Source organism: Phascolarctos cinereus, unplaced genomic scaffold (genome assembly GCF_003287225.1).
Source record: "Phascolarctos cinereus isolate Bilbo 61053 unplaced genomic scaffold, phaCin_HiC Scaffold_3;HRSCAF=262, whole genome shotgun sequence".
NCBI lineage: Eukaryota > Metazoa > Chordata > Mammalia > Diprotodontia > Phascolarctidae > Phascolarctos > Phascolarctos cinereus.
In genome coordinates this window covers 110,482,849-110,504,146 of record NW_027555736.1, presented here as the reverse complement: position 1 = coordinate 110,504,146, position 21,298 = coordinate 110,482,849, and the positions used below count along the sequence as shown (strand labels likewise).

Here is a 21,298-nt window from a genome sequence, read left to right as displayed (position 1 = left end):
GCCTTAACACAGTGTCTGGCACATAGTAAGTGCTTTATAAATATTTATTGAATTAAATCTACAACAAAGAGTTCTAGGTGCTGAGGGGAGGGGTTCAAAGATAAATATGTAAATACCACATCTGCCCTGAAAAAGCTTAATAACAAGGCAGATGTGACAAATGTGCAAGTAATTGAATTACATGGCAGTGCCAATAAATGCTATGAGATCTATAAACAAAGTGCTCTTCTGGTTTAGAGAAGTTTTCTAGCTTAGGAGTTAGGGGGCAGGATGTCGTGGTGAATCAGGGTAAGTTTCAGAGAGGAGATGGCATTTAAGCCAGTCCTTTAAAGATAGGTAGAATTTCAAAAGGCTGAGATGAAGAAGATGGCATGCCAGGTGGAGGGAACAGCAAGAACAAAGGTAGAGAGGCAAGAAGCATAAAGCACGTTTTAGGGACCCATGCCTGGTGCATGGTAAGCGCCTGATAAATGTTGAGTTAAATTGACTAGGGGATATTGCCCTGGGGTCTAACTAGGGCAGGAATAGGAGATAAAAATGGATCTAGAACAACCCTGGCACTCTCCCCATACAACCCCAGCTGTAAAGTGAGCTCCATGTTTCCACTGAGCTAAAAGCCCCTGGTTACATCACTGCATCTGTGTGCGTTTTGATGAATGCCAGAGACCACAAATGTCCTCAGCCATCTTGTGGAATGATCTCACCACTGTGAGAGGCTGGTTCCATGCCTCCCTGTCCCATGATGTGCCTCCCAACCCAGATTCCCACAGGGATCAGCTGAGTGGCCTGACAACTGGAAGAAGCTCTCAGGAGCAGGAAGTTCGGGGAACTTGGAACCTGCCAGTCTCAGAGCCTGGATACCATACTGTGGTGCTTATGCAAACAGGCAGGGAAAGGTCAGTGGCTCAGAGCTGCAAAACAACTCAAGGACTTGAGGAAATGTTCTCCCAGAAAGACATTTGACTTAATCACCGAGTTATTTTCAACTCTGCCAAGGAAGAAGACATCCACTCACTCACCCAAGATAAGGATTCATTTAGCTGTCCCCTCATGGGCACTCATACCACCCTGAGCAGAACAGCCTCCAGCAGCAGACTATCTATTTCATCTCTCCGTGTTACCGCCTTGGCTTAGGAGGGACATGATATCTTCAAATATCTGAGGGGCTGCCTTGTGGAAAAGAGATTAAGCTTGGTTTGTTTTTCTACATTCAGGCGGTCAGTAAACATTTCCTAAGGACCTACTGTTTGTCAGGCACTGTGCTAGCTGCTGGGGGTACAAAGAAAGGCAAAAAGACAGTCCCTGCCCTCAAGGGGCTCCCTGTCTAATGGGGGAGACAACATGCAAACAGCTATGTCCAAACATGCGATATTTACATGAAAGAAATGACAAAATTGGTTGCAAAAGGCTTCCTGTAGAAAGCAGGATTGATGTAAGCTGGAATCAATCAATTAATAAACATCAATCATAGCAAGCCAGGCACTGTCCTAGGCACTGAGGATACAAGGATGCACGTAAAACAGCCCCTACCTTCAAGGAACTTGTATTTTTTTTTGAACTTGTATTCTTAACAGGGGAGGGCAGAAGTGGGGCCAATGAAGGAAACTCACAGGAAAGCAAATTTGGACTCAACACAAGGAAGTCACTGCCAACTGGAGTTGTCAAATGATGAGAACGGCCACTTTGTGAGGTAGTGAGCTCACCAGCACTAAGAATATTCAAACAAAGGCCAGAGAGCCACCTGTCAGAGATGTTAGAAAGAAGATTCCTACACAGAAAGGCAGGTTGGACTAGATGGCCTCTGAACTGCTTTGTAACTCAGATTGTAGGGCTCCTGCCTCACAGACATAAGATAGCCATGCTAGGCATATATTCACACAAGGCTTTGGAGTTTTTGGGTTATGAGCTTACTGAACAGAAGAAAAATGAGATTTGAAAGTAGTAGCTAGTTGATCCAGCCATGTCTTGGCCATCCTTGGTTTGGAGACCCTCAAAGGACTGGGGCTGATGGAAGGAAGGCCATGGAGATTTCAGTCTAGGTCTGCTCTGGGGTGAGCCTCAAAGTCTAGGTTGGTTCAGGACCATATCAATTGAAGACCTAAGCCCTTCTGGAATGCTTTTGCTTTCCCAATCCTGCTCCAGACCAGAGTGAACTTTCAGGCTTTTCTTGACTCTGCTCCCCTATTTTAAGTGGCCTCCCCCAGATCTGCAGATAGGATACAGCAGTATGTATAGGATCACTTTTGATAGGATCCCCATTCTATTCCAGGAGGGTCCCAAAGAGAGAAGACAAAAGCATCATGACTTTATGTCAAACAAACAGGAAAGGGAATGAAAGCCATAGGAAGGCTAAATAACAGTGACCTTAATCCACCAAGCAGGACAGTGCTCAGGTTAATGAAAGAAATTATGTTGGGGATAAGTTGTGTCCTTCTAAGCACCTGTAGCTTTGGCAGTCACTGTACCATCATCAGGAGTAGATCCAGCAAATGACATTTTTATGCCCCAGGCAACATTTAAAAATTCTATCTACCACAAGCAACATAGGCAACTTGACTTTTCATTAAATAAATACCTATTTGCCATAGACAGTTATATTTTCTGGCATTAAAAATATTCACAGGTATAAAAATTAATACATGCCTCCTTATTCCCTTTTTCCCCTTCCTCCTGCATGGAATCCATGAGGAAGTTGCCTATTTTGCAGCAAAACTCTTTCCATACATTATCTCATACCATGTTGTTTCTATCCCTTTGGGGATGGACAGGATATGTTCTGAGCCTGGAAAATCCAGGGCTACAATCCTCAAAATCTTTCTCTGCCCTGATTAGTCTTTCTTACTAGCTAAGGCCATATACTTAAGCAAGAGGCTCCCCTAAGGAGAATAGAACAGGGACAGTTTCTCTTTTCAGACCCTTGTTAAATCCTTTGCCCAGATTTCTTTCTAGCTTTATGTCCAGTTCTGCACAATGACTGCCCAGTTAGGAGGGGGAAATTCCAGTGGACAGTAGGGTCCTGAATCCTATGTTGTGTAGCCTTCATTGATGCACATAGTATTCCTTTGGGCAGCAAATAGGCTCCAGTGACTAGAGGGCAGTGGTCAGCTCTCTAAAGAATCTTATTTAGGATGAATAGTGTTCCAGGTCCCAGAATTCAGTTCTCTCTTGTCTGTCCAGACTCTTATCTGTCAAGGAGGCCAACCCTACTCCACCTCGGGGCTTGATATAGGAAGGGAGCTTTCCTGGGACCTGCACTCTGAATTAGCATTCCCTGAGAAATTATCTGAGTTCATCTAAATTCTAGACAAATTGGATTACTAGTCATTCTCCTACTTCAACACTCCATCCCTCATCTCTGGGCGTTGGTACAAGCCATTTCCCACTCCTGTAATTCACTCCCACCTCATCTCTTCCTCTCAGAAACCTTCTCTCAAAACTAAACTCCAGTGCATGCCCTCTGCTAAGCTATCCTGGGCTCCTCCCCCACCTCAGTGGTTGGCACTCTCTTCCCGTCCAATTTTCTTTGTCTTTGATTTATTTACAGATTTATTGCATATGATAGAATGTAAGCTTTCTGAGGGCAGGAACCATCTTTTTTCTCATTATCGCCTTGTAGTCTAGCATAGTGCCTTGTATTACTTTAGTATGCTTTCAGAAAATGTTTGTTGAGGGCAGCTAGGTGGCGCAGTAGATAGGTCTCTGGCCTTGGAGTCAGGAGGACCAGAGTTCAAATCCAGCCTCAGACACTTGACACTTACTAGCTGAGTGACCCTGGGCAAGTCACTTCACCCTAATAAGAAAGAAAGAAAGAAAGAAAGAAAGAAAGAAAGAAAGAAAGAAAGAAAGAAAGAAAGAAAGAAAGAAAGAAAGAAAGAAAGAAAGAAAGAAAGAAAGAAAGAAAGAAAGAAAGAAAGAAAGAAAGAAAGAAAGAAAATGTCATCTGGATCCCTACTAACCTGAACATGCAGTCATAAAAGCATATGACTCTCAATACCACAATGATACTAGTGTTGAGCAAATGCTGGAATTCTTCTGTAAATACATACACACACATACATACACACACTGAACCAACCACCACCTCTACAAAAGTAGCTGACAACAATGAGCAGACACACCAAGACACAGGTATATGAATACAGGAATTTTGGCACAGGGGCTCCCACATAGATATATGCACAGAACAAGCTAGTCTTAAGCACAAGGGGGTAAGCAGCCACCCCCATAATATAATTTCAAGAATACCAGAAAACACCCCTTTACTCTGCAAATATTTCTCCCACCAGCTTCCTGATGTTTGGAATTCCACAGTTAGAGATTCATTCTTTTGGCTTGTGACTTGTTAATATGTTTATACAACTAGGAAAGAGGCAGTATAGTGTAGGAAGAAAGCACTAGACTTGGAGTCAGGAATGAACTACATTTTAATTGGATCTCCAATGCTACTTGTGTGACATGTCACAACCTCCCTGAGACTCAGTTTCCTCAACTATAAAATGGGGATTGAAAATAGCTGTGCTATTTGTTTCAAGGGGTTGATCTGAGGATCAAATGAGATAATGCATGTAGAGTGCTTTGCAAACCTCAAAGTGTTACATAAATGTAAGTTGTACAAACGTTATTGTTCTTAAAATCAACAACAAGCTAAGCTCCAGTTGCCTCATGTGTAAAATGAATGGTATGGATAAGGTGATCTTTCCAAGGTCCCTTTCCAGTTCTACCGTCCTACTCTGACCAAAAAGACACAGCCTCTGTTTAAGAAGTAATGTGGATGAAAATGTTTGCTTACAGTGCTCCAAGAAGAAGGAGCCATGACACATCAATATCCATTATAAGGTATATAAAGCATTTTACAAAGCTTGAAGTGCAATATAAATGTCATGTTATTATTAGTTGTTGACATTAAGTATATTATGAATATGCATCAATCAACAAGAATTTAGTAAGTGTTTATTTACTATGTGCCAGGCACCACGCCTGGCATTAGGTATACAAACCCTATGAAAAACAATCCCTGCACTCAAGGAGGTTATATTCCAAGATGCCTGGGAAAGAAAACAAGGATACATACGTATAGGCAGAATAACCATTTTTAAATGATACAAACAAATTAAAAGTAATCAAATATAAAGCAGTTTGAAAGGAATGCCACCAGGAGTCGGGAAAATTAGGAAAGGTTTCCAGTGAGCAGAAGAAAAAAAAAAAAGAAGTAATGTGGAACAGGAGAAAGAACAATGACTGGTGGAGTCAGAAGACTCAAGTTTAAACCATGGCTATGCCACTTGCCTTTCTGATGTTCAGTTTATCTGCAAAATGGGTAGAATAACACCTGCCCTGACTCAAATGTGAAGTATATGGGGGAAAGTATGTGAAAGATCTCTGCCTCTAAAAACTGCCATACAAATGTAAGCTCTTATTGTTATTATGGTTCTCCTATCCTCTCCTGCTTGAGGACAGGTTTGCAAAGAAGGGGGAACTACTGAGGTCCTGGGCCCTAAAGGGAGACAAGGAAGATACACCGTGAAGGGGAAGAAAAGGCCAAAAACTGGGGGAAGCTGGAGCCACCAGCGAAACAAACAGCACACTTTTGGCAAGGACAGGTCAAGTGAGCAGACACATGCATCTATTTGTCACCCGTCAGCATAGGTCACATTAGCCCTCATCCCTAACCTGAAGTCTCTGGTGATCAGCACAAGATGGTCCCAAAAGGCATCCTTACCTGTGACAATGCAAGTGAACCTGGCATCACAGTCTGCAGACACAGCCCTGGACTTGAGGGTGGTCTCAAACAGGGGCTGCGTCTCCTCGGTCAGCTGGGCAATGATGGAGCAGAAGGTGCTCCTGGGAAGGCAAAGAAGTTGTCAGAGCAGCTCCTCCCTCCTCTCCCCAGAAAACATATCACCCTCTGCCTACAAGCTGGCATGTAGAAAGAGCCCCTACAGATTGAATCTCTACTTCTGTGACATTCCTTCCAAACAACACCCTGCAAGCCAGTACCCCTTTGGGAGCACTGGATGCCCTGGAAGCTGACTTGGCTCCTGGTTGGCCATCAGACACTTTCCAAATGGTTATTCTGTACACCATCACCATCTGGCAGATAACCAGGAGGCTCAAGATTTCAATATAAAATCTGGCACAATTGCAGCTGACCTCAAGCCCTTCTACCCACCACACCCCTCCACTGGCGGTCTTCACTTCAACCTCTTGGTGCAGCCTCCAAAGAAGAGCATGGTCTGAAAAGCTCATGCAAAGGAGAGGACAAGACACATACATAAATACTGGGCAGACCTCAGCGGTGCCCAGGGAAAAGGAGAGGTGGAACTCCTCCTTCCCTTCCAACGCTCCATCTCTAGGCCTTTAAAGCTTAACCACCAATCCACAAGAAGTGTAGATGCAGGAGTCCTGGGGCTTACACTTCCCAAACAGAGCAGTCTTTGGACCTCAAGGTATTGTCCCTGGGAAAAAGCCAGGCAAAGCAGCCTCAGGTGGCCCTGGGTTACCTGCTTCACAGACTTCAGGTCCATTTTCTATGCCACACTTAGATACTAAACAGCGTCTCAAGGATATTTGGCCTTCTATTTAGCCCCTGTCTATTGCAATCAAAAGTCCTAGATTTTATGAGGCAGTCTTAATGTAAAAAAACAATAATAATAATAATCCTTTCTCAGACCACGGGTCTTAGGTCGGGGTCTGAAAAAGATGGTCACCATACCTACAAACCACCTTCCAGGAAGGTCACCTGCTGCCCTTCTTAGGACACTGATGCTGCTTACCAACTGTTAGGTGGGCTCCAGACGCCCTTGCCTTTTGGGGGCAATAGACACTAAGCTGGAGGAGGGGCCAAATCTGCCAAGCAGAAAGGCTATAGGGCCCCACATTTGGACGGCAAGCAGAATATTCGTTAGTTCCTCTGGAGTTACAGAATCCAGAAGAGAGATTTATTTTAATTGCTTTTGAGCCTAGGCAGGGCCACAAAGCTGGAGTGGGAATTCAATTCAGCAAATATTTACTAAGCCAGAGGATATGCAAATCCCTTCCAGAGCTTACAAGTCTATGTAATTGCAGATAATTGATTCCCACTGAATACTCTGGGGCTCAGTGCCACCCATAGCAAAACATAAAGAGGGCTTGAAACTCAAGGGAGTATTAGGACTGTAAAAGCAAATGCATGTTGGGAGCTGGGAGTTTCCAGTAAGAGAATTCCTCCCCTGTAAAAGATGAGAGATGTGGTTCCCTGTGGACAGATCTAATGTCTCTCTCTCCAAATTCACAGGCACTTCACCATGCCATGAGTAAGCAAGGGCAGAGATTCCCCTCCTTTTTGCACAACTCCATAGACACACTCGTGTTTCACAGATCACCAAACAAGTGCATTCCCACTCGTGAAGCACACTCACACACCGGTGATATGATCTGCACACACTGTGCCTACCCTCTCCTCCCCCCATAATTTCTTCTCACTAAGTGCAGGGAAGACCATGGAGGAGCAAAAGTAACAGCCTGTGGGAGATGAGTCGCTCAGAGTGGCTTACGCTTGGGGATGAAATTCTTAGGAAGGGGAGACTGGGGGCCTAGGGAAATGTCTGCCTGTTCATATAGCCACCCTCTCTAGTGCAGACGGAGGGATAGTTATGGAGGGAGGCCACAAACAACACCCACACATCCATGTCTTATTGGGAATTTATGAATATTTTCTATTCATTCTCAAGGCCGGTGTAGATTTGGGTTAGGTGCCAGTAAAAAGAAAGGAGGAAGAGACAATGTTCTGGAAGAATCTTTATGGAAAAATCAGGCCTTCTGAACCCAGGTAGGTGTCTTGGCTTAGCTGTTTTCTCCTCATGTGGAACCTTTCCCACAGTGATAGCACAGAGTTAATAATAGATAAGAGAGGCTTTCGTGTTCATAGTCCATGCTTCAGATTCGATGAAACTATGCAGGCCCTGTATCTCAAACTTCTTCCAAATCTCATTCTCAATAAGCCTCAATAATCTTCTCTTCTTCCTCCACAGCCACTTAGATATGGAATGTACCTGGGTATGTATATAACTAGGGTTAGGCAACTTGGGCTTTGTCTAGAACAAATACTGATAACACCCATAGCCTTTCAGCAACACAGAAAAACAGAGATTAGAACTTAGTTAGCAAAAATCATTAGTTCAACTAGGAAGCTAACAGATGGTGCTGGGGTGAGCTTCTCTCTCCACCCACAAACCCACTGCCCTCTTCCACCTACCCTTACTCAAATTTGTGCTACTTTCCCTGGGTACAGTTTCTAGCATTTTCCCCAGGGGCAAAACCCCCTAGTAACAATTCTGGGTGTGATCTATGATGACCCACTATGGCCAGAAAATGCTCACCTCCATAAAACATTTTTATTCACTTCCCCAAACTGCCTAACCACCATAATATGAGAGAAAATCTAACAGGCTAATCCTCTCCTAAATAACTGAAGACACAAGTGGGGTATACTTCTATTGTAAAAAGAGATCTTCATTGGGCAGTTCTATGATCTTATCAAAAGTCCAACCCTAACACTCATACCCTACATTCTATTATAATCACAAAGCAAGCCTGAAATGTCATCTTCTCTCCAAGCCTCAGCCTGGTCTTCTAAGACTAGAACTGTTCAGTGAAGTCTGAGGAAGATTTCTCAGCCATGGATAAGAGGGTTGATAGGGATGGGACCTGTGATTTCATTTGTATAGGGAATTTCCAAGTGAGGTAACTCCCTCTACCAATCCAGGTTGGCATCTTCTCTGCAACTTGGAGAGCTGGCCAAAGCACCTAGAGGTTGAGTGACTTACTCAGAGTCCCGCAGCCAGTGTGGGTCAGGGATAGGATTCAAATCCAGATCCTCCTGGCTTTCAGGCTGGCTCTCTAGTCACTAGACCAAATCCTCTTCTCAAGGTTGGTCAAACAGAAAGAAAGAAAAAAACAGTCATGAAGACTTCAGGATTTCAAAGATAATCAAGAGATAGTACGGTACAATGGACAGAGCAGACTGCAAGGTCAGGAGAAAGATCTCTGTTCAAGGGCCTCTTCTGACATATATCAGCTCTGTGACCCTCGAGGAGTCCCTTAATCTCTCTCAGTGCCCTGAGATGGTTCTCTAAGGTTCCAAAACGCAAAAGAATGGCTGATTAGAAAGGAGTTTCCATGCTCAAAATTCTCTACACCAAGAGAAGTATAGGTCTGAAAAAAATTAAAGTATATTCATAGTACCTAGTAGAGTGATTTACACCCCATAGGTACTTAAATCACTATCTGCTGTTTTGATTGCCTTTGCTAAAAATCTATGGCTCAACCTTCCAAACCTGAGGTCCAGGACTAGATTCTGGTCAGGGGGCAGGGTGGAAGGGTTAGGTTTGGAAGAATAAAAAGTTTAAAATGGAAAAATCTGAAGTAAATCAGCTTGAATGACATATGGAACTCTTCTCGGGTTCTGTATTTTTTTAAGTGGGGGGTGGAGAAAGATCTGAGACATTTTCTTAGACAGAATATTATCACTCAGCTCCTTCAAGCTACTTCCACCCTGTTCCTAAAACTTCATTCCCTCTCCTCCAAAACCACTCAGACATAGGATGAAGGCATTTTCATGTTCCATATTAACACTTATAAGTAAACATCTGGAAAGGTCCTTTATATACAGTGAGTAACTAGGTAAAGATAACAACTCCCTCCCCATTGGCAGTAAGAACAGTTAGGGAAAATCTTTAAACCAAAAAGAAACTGAATCACACATTTTATGGTGATGCTCAAATTCAGGCCTTTTAAGCTGTTACTTATAAGATCACAGATCATGATAATACTAATAGTAATTAGCATTTATCTAGCACTTTAAGGTTTGCAAAATACTTTGACAAATACTATTAATTTTATCCTCACAACCTGGGAGGTAGGCGCTATTAACTATCTCCACTCTACCATTAAGGAAACTGACAGAAGGAGGTTAAGTGACTTTCCCAGGACCCCACAGCTAGAAAGCATCTGAGATCATATTTGAACTCAGGTCTCCCTTAATCTGTGTCAAGTCCTTTACCACCTAGATCAAATGAGAGCTAGGAGAAACTTTTGAGGACATTTAGTTCAATCTCTTCATTTTATGGATAAGGAAACTAAGGGCCAGGGAGGTTAAGGGACTTAAGTGACAAAGATATAAGGGATAAAGCTGGGATTTGAATTCAGGTCTTTCAAAACCACACACTCACTGTGCCATGGTATAGTTTAGGGTATATAGTTTTTTTAAAAAAATCCTTCTTGTGTTAGCTATGAAAAGACTTTCTCTCATTCAGTAAAGGGCCTTTGACCAGCTCTTCATAAATCTACCAATCTGGGACTGGACCAAGGGGTAGGAAGAGGACAAGAACAATTCTCATCCCTGACCATACCAAGCAGCTCAAACAGATCAGGAGAGATCTCAGACTTGGGAGAGAAGACACGAAGCAAAGCGAGGGAACATGAAAAGATAGAGCTAGGAGGACAAGTAGCTCCTTTCCAGCTATAAAAACCTAGAACAATAGGAAAAATAACTGGGCCATTTGGCTGGTGGTCCCATTCTCTTTCCATGGTACCTCTAGAATGAAATCTCCTTTCCCCTTAAAAGACAGATAGACTGCTCCAGCCATCTTAAGGACTCATCTGTGGTCAGCTTGACCCTTGGTCCCTCCACGCGTTTAAGTAAGTCATGCAAGGGCCAAATCTGGACCCTACAAGAAGAGCCAGGCTCATGTGAGTGCCCTAACCCCACCCCATTTCCTTTCTTTCCCTCCCCAAGCATTCCTCCCTCCCCACCCCATGCAGCTTAGTTAGTGTCCAAGCGTTCACCCAGAGGCAACTCCAGTGCATAGGCCCAAGAAAAGGGGTGGTCAGAGAAATTTAATGCAAGATGAGTTTACCTTCCAGAGCTGGGGTGAGAGAACCGGTTGCTTGATAAGCTAAGCAGAAACAGCAAACAGAACCATTAGGCAGAAAAGCATAGAGAGGAGGGGAAGTCAACAATGGTTGAGAGTATTAATCACCCGCCATCTGGCACTGGACAGGCTTTCTATTAAAAGAGTCCAGCTGTCTTAGTCGGCTTGCTTGAGTTAGCAAGCAGCCCCACTGCCCGACAGCAACATCCCTGAAACCAAGAGCTCGTTAGCAGCAGAATCCAGGAAATGAGGTTAGGCAGGAATCCACTTAGGAGACACCACTTTAGAAAGATATATCCCACTGGATCCAGTATCCCCCCCCACCCTCCAGGACTGTAAGGGATGTGTGACAATTCATGTACATCCTTGATATGTAGAGTGGAAGCCCCACTCCATTTGCCCAAGGTCCCTGCTATGGAAGTAGCACCCAACCAGAGACACCCCACCCCAAGGGAGAGCTTTCACACTATTCCCTGAGAACAAGGGGCAGGCTGGCTTTGAGAACACCCATTATATTAACATGTTAAATGGTTAAAGAGGTGGCACAACACAAACCAGCTGGGAGGGTTGAAGAATAGGAAAGAAATGAAAGCAGTTAATCCAGCAGGAACCTCAAGATGCCCTGCTCCATCAACATTAACATTGCATCCAGTGAATCCCTTCTCCCCAGAGATGCTGGCTAGCAGCCAGAATCTTTCCTTCCTAGGGAAGCCAAAGGAGGATTCAGAAATGGTGAGAAGTAGAAATAGGCTAAATCTCTGGGTCTCCCTAAGGGTCAATGATTCACAGAGATCTAAGGAAGAATAAAAGCAAATGATCTCAGATCTTCAACTTCACTGAAAGGATCAAGGCTCCCTGGTCAAAGTTCTCTCAACTACCATTATCTCACCACTTTTGTCCCTGTCCACAACCTTTTGTCCCATCCTCCAATCACAAAGGAAGATGTGTGTCCCACCTGTACCCTATGTCATAGGATCATAGAGTTAGAACCAGAAAAGATTTTCAAAATCGTCTATTCTGACTTCCTCACCTTGCAAATGAGGAAATTGCGTTCCAAAAAGGCTGAGTGACTTCCAAAAAATCCTATCCCTCTTCAGGTCCTAAGGGGGCTTGTTCCCACCCTTGCCTCCTCTCTCTCCAAAACCTTTCATTTCTCTCCTTAAATACCATCCTTTCTGTCCTAAAACATGCATGGGTCTCCTTTTTCTTAAAAAAATATTTTTTTCTTGACCCTGCTGGCTACTCTTCTGTTTCTTTTCTTTACACTTGCAAATTTCTCTCTGAGCAATCTAAACGGGCTGCCTCCAATTTCTCAACACTTGCTTCCTGTGCTTGTCTTCTGTGCCTACCACCAACCAAAACTGCTCTCAGGGAGCTCACAAATGACCTTCTTGATACATTCAGTCACCATGTTTCTCAATCCTCATTCTCTTTGAACTTCCTACTGCATTTGATACCATTGATTATCCCCCTTACCTTACCTCCCAACCCCTCCTTTCCCCCCACACCCTCACTTGGCTTCCCTGATTCTATACTAACCTGGTTTTCCTTAATCCCCTTTAACTTCTTATCTGTTTCTCACTTTCTCCTCCACCCTCTGACTTTCAGGATTCACCAAGGCCCAATCCTCAGTCTTCTCATTTTTTCTGTAAATATTCACTCCCTTCAACAATGATATGCCAACTTGGAAGGTAATTCCCACATCTCATCTCTTATTCAGAGCCTCTCACTCAAGCTCTGGGTCCATATCTCTAGGACAGACCCCCTTAGTTGTTCCATTATTTCCATCAATTCAAGTCTAAAACCAAGTTCATCTTTCTTGCAAAACTAGCTCCTCCTATTGGATGTCCCTATATTGGTTAATTCTCTCACTCATCCTAAGCAGTGTTGTTATTGCTATTCAATTGTATCCAACTCTTTGTGATTCTATTTGAGGTTTTCGGGGCAAAGATGCTGGAGTGGGTTGCCACTTCCTTCTCCAGTTCATTTTACAGATGAGGAAACTGAGGCAAACAGGGTTAAGTGACCTGCCCAGGGTCACACAGCTAGTGAGTGTCTGCGGCCAGATTGGAACTCAGGAAGATGAGTCTTCCTGACTCCAGGCCACTGACTCAATCCACTGTACCACCTAGCTGCCCCTTCTTAAAATTTTAGTCATACTAAAAACCATGAACTCCTCCATGACTCATCCTTCTCCTTCATCACCTACAATCACCTAATCCTACCCAGACATACATCTAAATTTCTTTTTTTAGTCATCCTTTCTCTCCACTTCCAATGACTACTGCCACCACGAGGTCTTCATCTCTTCCTAATAAGACCCATGCAGCAGTGTCTTTACTGTCTCACTCTGGTCTGCCCTCCTCCTAACCCAACCAACATAGATCAGGCTTACCTCTGATAAACAACACTATCATCATGTCATATCTCTGCTCAGAAAACTCGCAGTAACTGTTGTTAACACTGTCTTTTGCCCCTAAACTCCTCTTCCTGAATCTTAAGGACCTCTGTGATTTAATGCCACACTAATCTAACCTTATTTCCCATGACTCTCCAAAATGTACTTATGCTCTAACCAGACAGATCTCCATACCGCCTCATTTTTCTTTTTCTTTCTTTCTTTCTTTCTTTCTTTCTTTCTTTCTTTCTTTCTTTCTTTCTTTCTTTCTTTCTTTCTTCTTTCTTTCTTCTTCTTTCTTCCTTCCTTCCTTTCTTTCTTTCTTTCTTTCTTTCTTTCTTTCTTTCTTTTTTTCTTTCTTTCTTTCTTTCTTTCTTTTCTTTCTTTCTTTCTTTCTTTCTTTCTTTCTTTCTTTCTTTCTTTCTCATTTCTACTTACTCAGATCCTATACAACATTCAAGGCTTAGTTCTTTTGTGTTTTTCACATCTACCATAGTGTTGGACACACAGTGGGTAATCTGTATATATTTCTGTATTGACTGAATGAAAGGGAGATTTACCAGAAAATACGTACCACTCAGGCTTAGTTGCAAGCCAGGGACAGAATATGGAGTCACTCACACGGGTAGTGGCTTCTACTGCCAAAAATAAAAGGGGGAAGGAGGAAGACATCCCCTTGGTATGAGGAAACACCTGAGCTGAGAAAGGCAGGAGTAACCAGGGACTGACATCCACTTAGAGTTTAACTCTTAGCCCTAAGAGTTCAGAAATTCACTCTAAAGAAGCCGTGTGTGCAGGGTGGCCCAGGACATAAGCAGTGGTATCTAGGAGCTCAGGTGATCCCACTGTCCCTAGCCATCTCCATCCTGTCCTGCTTGCTTCCTGCTCCCTTTAGCCCACCTCCCAGTCCCAAGCAATATCGGCTTCATCTGCTCCTCCATCTTTCTTTTTATTAAATGTAATAGGATCATAGGACTGGAAGAGACCCTAGGGCTGATATTGTTAGATTCCCTCATTTTACAGATAAGGAAACTGAGGTCCAGAGCAGTAAATGACCTGCCCTAGATCACGCTGATAAGTAGGGAGTAGAGCCACAACCCAACCCAGGTTCTCTGACTCCAAATGCAGGTTGTCACACTTGGGATTGGAGTGGGTCTGCAGCCCCTTAGGGCACATGGCACAAGGCTATGACTCACAGCTTGGTTTGTCTATCTACACATAGGGAAACCTAATGATGAACTGTGAAGCTGCACATGTCTGTTGGGTTATTAAAATAGAATAGCTAACATTTATATAGTGCTTTAAAGTTTGCAAAGAGCCTTACTATGATGCCTCACAACAGCCCTGTGAGGTAAGTGCCATCATTATCATCATTTTACAGATGAGAAAATCACAACTGAGAGAGATCATGTGACTTGCCCCACAGCTAGTGTCTGAGGCAGAATTCAAACTCACGTCTTCCTGACTCCAAGTCTAGCATGCTAGGCCCTACAGCTCTGTGACAGAGTCCTCTTTGGTTGACTTTTAGGAATATACCCCAAGATAGCTGTGTGACAAGAAACGATGATGGCAGAAAGTGGCAGAGTCTGTGCCCTGGTTGAAGCTTCTGGTTCCCTGTGACTCCTGTACCAGGTGCTTGAATCCAGCTCTGTCTCCCTGGTTCCCAGAGGCAGCCCATCCCCAGAATAGCCAGTGGGAGTAATTCTTCATTAAGCCCCAAGAGTTCCAAGAACGGCCATAAAAGAAAAATGCAGTCGGCTGACAGTGAGGACAGGGAACCAGGCCCAAGCCAGTCTGCCAGGAATGGCCCTAGGACTCTCAGCGTTCTTATAAAGACAATCAACTCAGATGTTCCATTACTTGACAACAGCCGGACCCCTTAGCTAGGACTGGGGACTGCGTCAGCAACTGTCCTCAGATAGACTCTCTTGGGTAACAGCCTTCCCTCCCTTTTCCCTCATCTCCCTCCCTCACAGGCAAAGGAAAAAGCCTCCCACTACAACCCCTTACTCTGCCTCAGTCCATGCAAACTATAGGTCAGACTCTTCCCCAGGTCAGACCCTTCTCAGAGATGGTTTTGAATTTCTCACCTGAATATCACAGATTTGGACCAGTTGCGGAAATGTGAGCTATTTCTTGAGTCTAATATTTGGATTATCTAAACCAGAGATTCTTAATCTCGGGTCCATGGTTAGATTTCAGTGGATCCGTGAACTTGGATGGGAAAGAAATTACATGTCTATTTTCATCAAACTTTGGTTTCCTCTGTAACCCTAGGTATTGTCTTTTATGTATGGGAAAACATTAGTCTGAGAAGGGGTTGGTAGGCTTCACCAGACTGCCAGATGGGATCCATGACACACACACACACACACACACACACACACACACAACTGTTAAGAACTGCTTTATCTAAAGCCTCCCTTTTCACTGAGCCCTGAAAGGTTCCTGATGTTTTCCAGACTGAGCCTTTATATTTTCCATGCCTATCATTGCCCCTCAGGACAACTGGAGGTTAAACAGGCAGGAAACAGAAGCTAGGCAAGAGCCGTGGATGAGAGGCCTAAGCTCAAAAAGCCTCTTTGGAGAGGTGATGGGCTCAAGGTGAAGAATGAGACACATATTTTTGGATATGGCAAATGCAGGAATTTATTTTCCTTGACTGTACATACTATAATGGTTACAAGGATTTTGTTTTTCTATTTTTAATGGAGGTAGGAGGGAGAGAGAAGAAATAAATTATTATTTAAAAATAGTTAAGTGTTTTAAAATATTTTTTAAAAGGAAAAGGCTCCTTAGTGTTCTGAGTGTCCATACTCCATGTTCAGGATATGAAGATCAACTTTGAAAAGTTGTCTTTAACTTACATGAGCTGATGCAAAGTGAAATGTACTGTGTACAAAGTAACAGCAATATTGTAAGAGACCAGCTGTGAATGACTTAGCTATTCTCAGCAATACAATGATCCAAGACAACTCTAAAGGAATTATGATGAAGAATGCTATCCAACCCCAGAGAAAGAACTAATGGTATCTAAATACAGATTGAAGCATGCTTTTTTTTTTACTTTATTTTTCTTGAGGGATTTTTTTTTTGGTCTATGTTTTCTTTCACAACATGACTATTATGGAAATGTTTTGCATAACTACATATGTATAACCTATATCAAATTGCTTGCTTTCTCAATGACAGGAGGGGAAGAGAAGAGAGAGAATTTGGAACTCAAAGTTTTAAAAATGAATGTTAAAATTTGTTTTTACACATAACTGGGGAAAAACAAAACACTAAGCAAAATTTTTAAAAATTCATTTAAAAAAAAGTTGTCTTTAAAGAGTTTCCTCTCCTGGGTGCCAAAGTGGGAGTGAACAAAAGCCCAGTGGAGAGCCACTGTAAATCCCCTTTGGACTGTTCCTGTCCTCCTGCTTCCCACTTCTGTATATTCCAGCTGTTACAGATCCCGTAGCTTATACATGTAGACACTCAACAAATATTTGCTCATTGAATGACTGATGGCTATCTCAGATTTACCAGCAGCTGCTGCCTCAGTCTATTGCCGCTTTGTAAAAGCAGATAGTGCCCTTTGGAGAACTAAGAGAACTAGAGGAAGAAACACTGTCACATTGTAGGAAGAGGTATGGGGGAAGAGAGCAGGAAGCCTAGAGATACCAGCTAGGAAGGTGCAAAGAACTCTTGTCCTACTCCCACAAAAGACATTCTCTCCAGCAATTACACTGAGATTCCTTCTCCTTTCTCTTACCTCCTCAGGTCTCTCTAGTCCAAGTTTGTAACCTGCTGTATATTACAAGTGACTTGGAGTCAGGAAAACCTGAGCAAATCTTTTCTGAGATACTTGCTAGCTGTATGACCCTGGGTAAGTCACTTAACCTATCTGAACCTCAGTTTCCACATCTGTAAAATGGCACCAGGGTTCTTGTGAGGATCAAATGGGGTAAATGATGCGAAGTGCTGTCCAATTCTTAAAACACTATACAAATTGCTAGCTGTTACATCATTGCTGTTATTCTTCTCCTTGTTATTATTACTATTATAAGTAATTATTATTATCATCATTATGCCTCTGTCCCCTTCTCTCACTGGCTCCGACAAAAGCCAGAACATCCAGCCAGAACACAGACAGGTCACCAGTACAAGAATGTCAGGCTCTGGGTTTGCAAAAGAGCCAGCTCTACCAGGGTCTGTAAGGAGCATCCAAATTTGACTCCAGTTTTTCCTGAAAGCCAGTGGGAGGGAGGGGGGAGTTTGTCTTGGCAAGCAGGGCTCAGTCATATCTAACTTTGTCCCAAACACCAACTCTCAACCCTGTACTTTGACATGTGACACCATTCGTCAGATTTTGTACAGAAACTGGTTCCGGTTACATCTGAACTTCTCCAGTGCCAAGGTCAATACTACTGATCCAGGCAAATGGGAAACATAGTGGACTTTTTCTTGAATGTCCTTGTTGCCCAGAACCTGCTCCCTTGTTCTGTTTTCAGGGGACAATATGTCCCAAGAGAGTTTCCTAGTTGTGGTGTTGTCTCCTGTACAATCCACCTGGTCTCCTAGGCCTAAAATGAGCCCAATTCCAGAGCCAAAATAGCTAGTCTAATTCAATGTCCAATCTAATTTCCTTTTGAAAAATCTTCTCTGGAGTTAAGGGAGGGACACATGCCTCTAGATCTGTATGATAATGTGTTTGTGTTGCTGTCTCTCTATTTCTATCCATAGGTTTTTCCACCTGCATATGTAACTCCTGTGTTTCTCAGACTTTGCACTGAGGTGTCTCTCTTGGTGCAGCTGCTGCAGCTAAACAGCCGATAATTTCCCATGAATTGAGTTTGCTCAAAACACTGGGGGATCACTGGGAGAGGGAAGCAGAAAGGCTGGTCAGTAGGACCTCTCTCTGCCCTCCCTTCCACATTAAACAAGACAGATTGTTTCTAACAGAGCAATCAAGCCTCAATCTCCAAAAGGGAGCCCCAGTCCTGGCCACTCGTCACCCCATCAGCCAGGGCCTACTCCTATTTAACTCTGAATTTTGCCTCAGTATCCCAAAGCAGCTCTGGGGGTGTCTCCTGTGCCAGGAAGATTTGTCTTTCCTTGAGAATGTTCCCAGACAAAATAGGAGCAGCATGACCAGGCTGTGGACCGCTCCAGCGCTGTTTAGCCTGACTTAAGGTTCCCCTCAGAAAATCGTACTAAAAAACCCAAGTCCTGTCCCCAGATATTTGGATGCCCATTCCTTTTTTTGATCTGCCTCATTCCCTCCCCCACTACAGGTGCAGTGTCTTCAGCCCTCTCCCCCCTTCCCATAAGTAAAAATTGGCTCTCCAGAAATGACCACTCCTTTAGCCTTACTTCCTGAATGGCAGTAAGGGCTGAGCCCTCTCTCCCCCAGCTCTGGAAGCTTTATCTCTGTGGAATGAAGAGCTTTGACTCTAGGCAAAAGGAATTTAAGGCACCAAGCTCGAAGCCTTCCAGCCCCTCCCCTGAAATCGTTCTAAAGCTAACACCCCACCCCACCGCAACTCTGTTTCATTCTCCCTTTGGATGGACTTATTTTCACTGAGAACTAATGGCCTATACGGGGATCCAGACACTATTTGGGGGCCCCTCAGATTCCTTCTGGGACCCTAGGGGCTGGCTACAACAGATTCTAAGAACCTGGTTCTTCTAGCCCTCGAGGTCCCCAAAATCCTTCAATGGAATGGGATACTACATTGTCTTCCCCCTCGCTCCCACCTCTCCCTTTCCCTCCCTGACTCCCCAGGGCTAAGATCAGATTGGGGGCCCTTTCTGCCTCCTAGCAGGTCACCACAAGCCCCAACTCTGCACCGCCAGGCACCAACACCTTACAAGTTTAGTTACCCAATTCTTTTGCCTCCTCTCTTTCCTTTCCTTTCCCTTTCCCTTGGGGGAAGAGGGATGCCATAGGGTCACCGTCCTCGCCGCCCTCATCCCTCCCCACCCAGCCCCTCCTTTAGCTCCTGTCCCGCCCGGCACCCAAATGCTCTCCAGGAGCAAACTGACCCTTCCCCCTCGTCTCTGCCCCAACAAACCCCGCCCTGCCCTCCAGTGACTGTGGATCCCTCCTGGAGACGGCCTGGGACTGTGAACTGAGGGAACCCCGTCCTGCTCCCCTGCCCCCACTACCCTGCGCCCAAAGGCCTCGGCTCGCACCTGATCTCCGGCCTCAAGCTGAGCAGGTAGTTGCGACTGGTCGGGCTGGGCATCCACACGGGCCCGTCGTCCTCGCCGTCAGCACCCACCCCACCCCGGAGGCCGGAACTCCACACACGGCTCGGAGGCCTGTGGGACCCCATCGCGGCTCCCCGAAGGCTCTGGCTCTAGCTCCGGCTCCAGACGGCTCCCTCCTCTCTGCCCTGCCCTGCCCTGCCCCGCCCTGCCCAGTATCTGCGCCCGCAGCCCCCCTCCAGCCCCTGTCCCACTCCGGGCCAGCCAAGTGACGCTCTTACCCCCTATTTATAGCCCCGTGGGCTCCCGTCACCTGCCGTTGTCCCTCCCCCTCCCGGCCCCAGCCTGGGCCCCGCGTAAAAAAGACCCGAGCTGCCCAGAGAAATCTCAGCTTAGGGATCTGGGGAGCGGGAGGGGGGAGAGGGGCTCCTCTCCGCAACAAACCCAGGGAGACAGATCCTGGAGTGGAGTGCTAGACCACCGCACGCACACACACACACCCTTCCTTATTTCACTATCACTCCACCCTTCGTCAGCTCATTTCCCTATGCTCACCCTTGCCCCATTCTGTACCACCACCACCACCACCACCACCACTCCCCCAGCAAGCCAGGAACAGATTTAGACCCTAAGGCTGCGCCCTTTTCTCCACTTGAAAACCGGTTCAGACTGCCTACTATTTAACCCAGCTGGGCTATTAATTAGTCTCATATTGTCCTGCCTTGTTACTTAGCTAGTTTGTCACTCCCAACTGTGCCAAAAGCTCTTGAGAGAAGGGTCTGAAGTAACGTCCAGAATATCTCCCCTGAAAACCTAGTACAGATTTCTTGAAATAAATGTGGAATGAATGAACCTAGACACCTACCGAATGAGCCGAAAAAGGAGCTATCTCACCTCCCAGAAACCCACTTCATTCATTCATCCATCCATCCATCCATCCATCCAACAGTTATTGAATATATACTATATGTACAACTAGGAGGGTGGGAGGTGGAGAGAAACAGAAACACAAGATACAAAGCTCTCAAGAAGTTCGATATCCAGATATGAAAAATAAGTCACGTAATGCTATGAGGTTTGCAAAATCACTTTTTTCACAGAAATCCTGTAGGATAGGTAGCATATTATTATCCCCATTTTACAGACAAGGAGACTGAGGTTCCCAGAAGTTAAGTGGCTTGCTTATGGCCACACAGCTGCTTAAAGTGTCCAGGCAGCATTTGAACTCAGATCTCCTAAACTTAACAGCTAACATTCTTGCTACTACTACACCAGGCTGCCTTTCAAAGTGAAAGAAAGATGAGTATACAAATAAATATAATACAGGACAATGTCATGTAAATGCTACAAATAAAAGGCTGTAGAAGTTCAGAGGAGGGAGAGATGATTTCTGGCTGGGGGAATCAGGGAAGACAATACAGGAAGTTGGCATTTGAGTTGGGCCTTGAAGGATGGGTAAAATTTCTTCAAACAGAAAGGAGGGGAGGTGGGGTGAAGACATTCCAGGTGAAGGAATAGACAGAATGAGAAAAGAGAGGCAAGTAGGAGGTGAGCTCAAGGACACAAATGGTGGTAGAATTTGGAAGGAATATGGTACTCAAGTTGGGAGTGGTACAATGAACATTTAGGAAGGGGAGTTGGGGACAGACTGTGGAGAGCCTTTGCTTGCCAGGTGATGTAGTTTGGACTTTATCCTGTAGGCAAGGGAAAGCTGTTGAGGATTTTTGAAAAAGGAGCAGGGATATAAGAGCAAAAAAGTAACTTAAATTCTAAAAACTGTGACTTAAAATTCTGT

The 21,298-nt window shown here is 44.5% G+C and overlaps 1 protein-coding gene across 1 annotated transcript in view; it reads right to left on the bottom strand.

Moving 5' to 3' along the window:
- ALPK3 (alpha kinase 3) overlaps positions 1 to 19,701 on the bottom strand; it is a 45,618-nt gene extending 25,917 nt beyond the window's left edge. Inside the window, 3 exon segments of the mRNA XM_020966483.2 lie at positions 5,720 to 5,841; positions 10,896 to 10,934; positions 19,489 to 19,701. Of these exon segments, the coding sequence (XP_020822142.2) occupies positions 5,720 to 5,841; positions 10,896 to 10,934; positions 19,489 to 19,631 (304 nt within the window). The 5' untranslated portion in view covers positions 19,632 to 19,701.
- Positions 19,702 to 21,298: the final 1,597 nt, after the last annotated feature.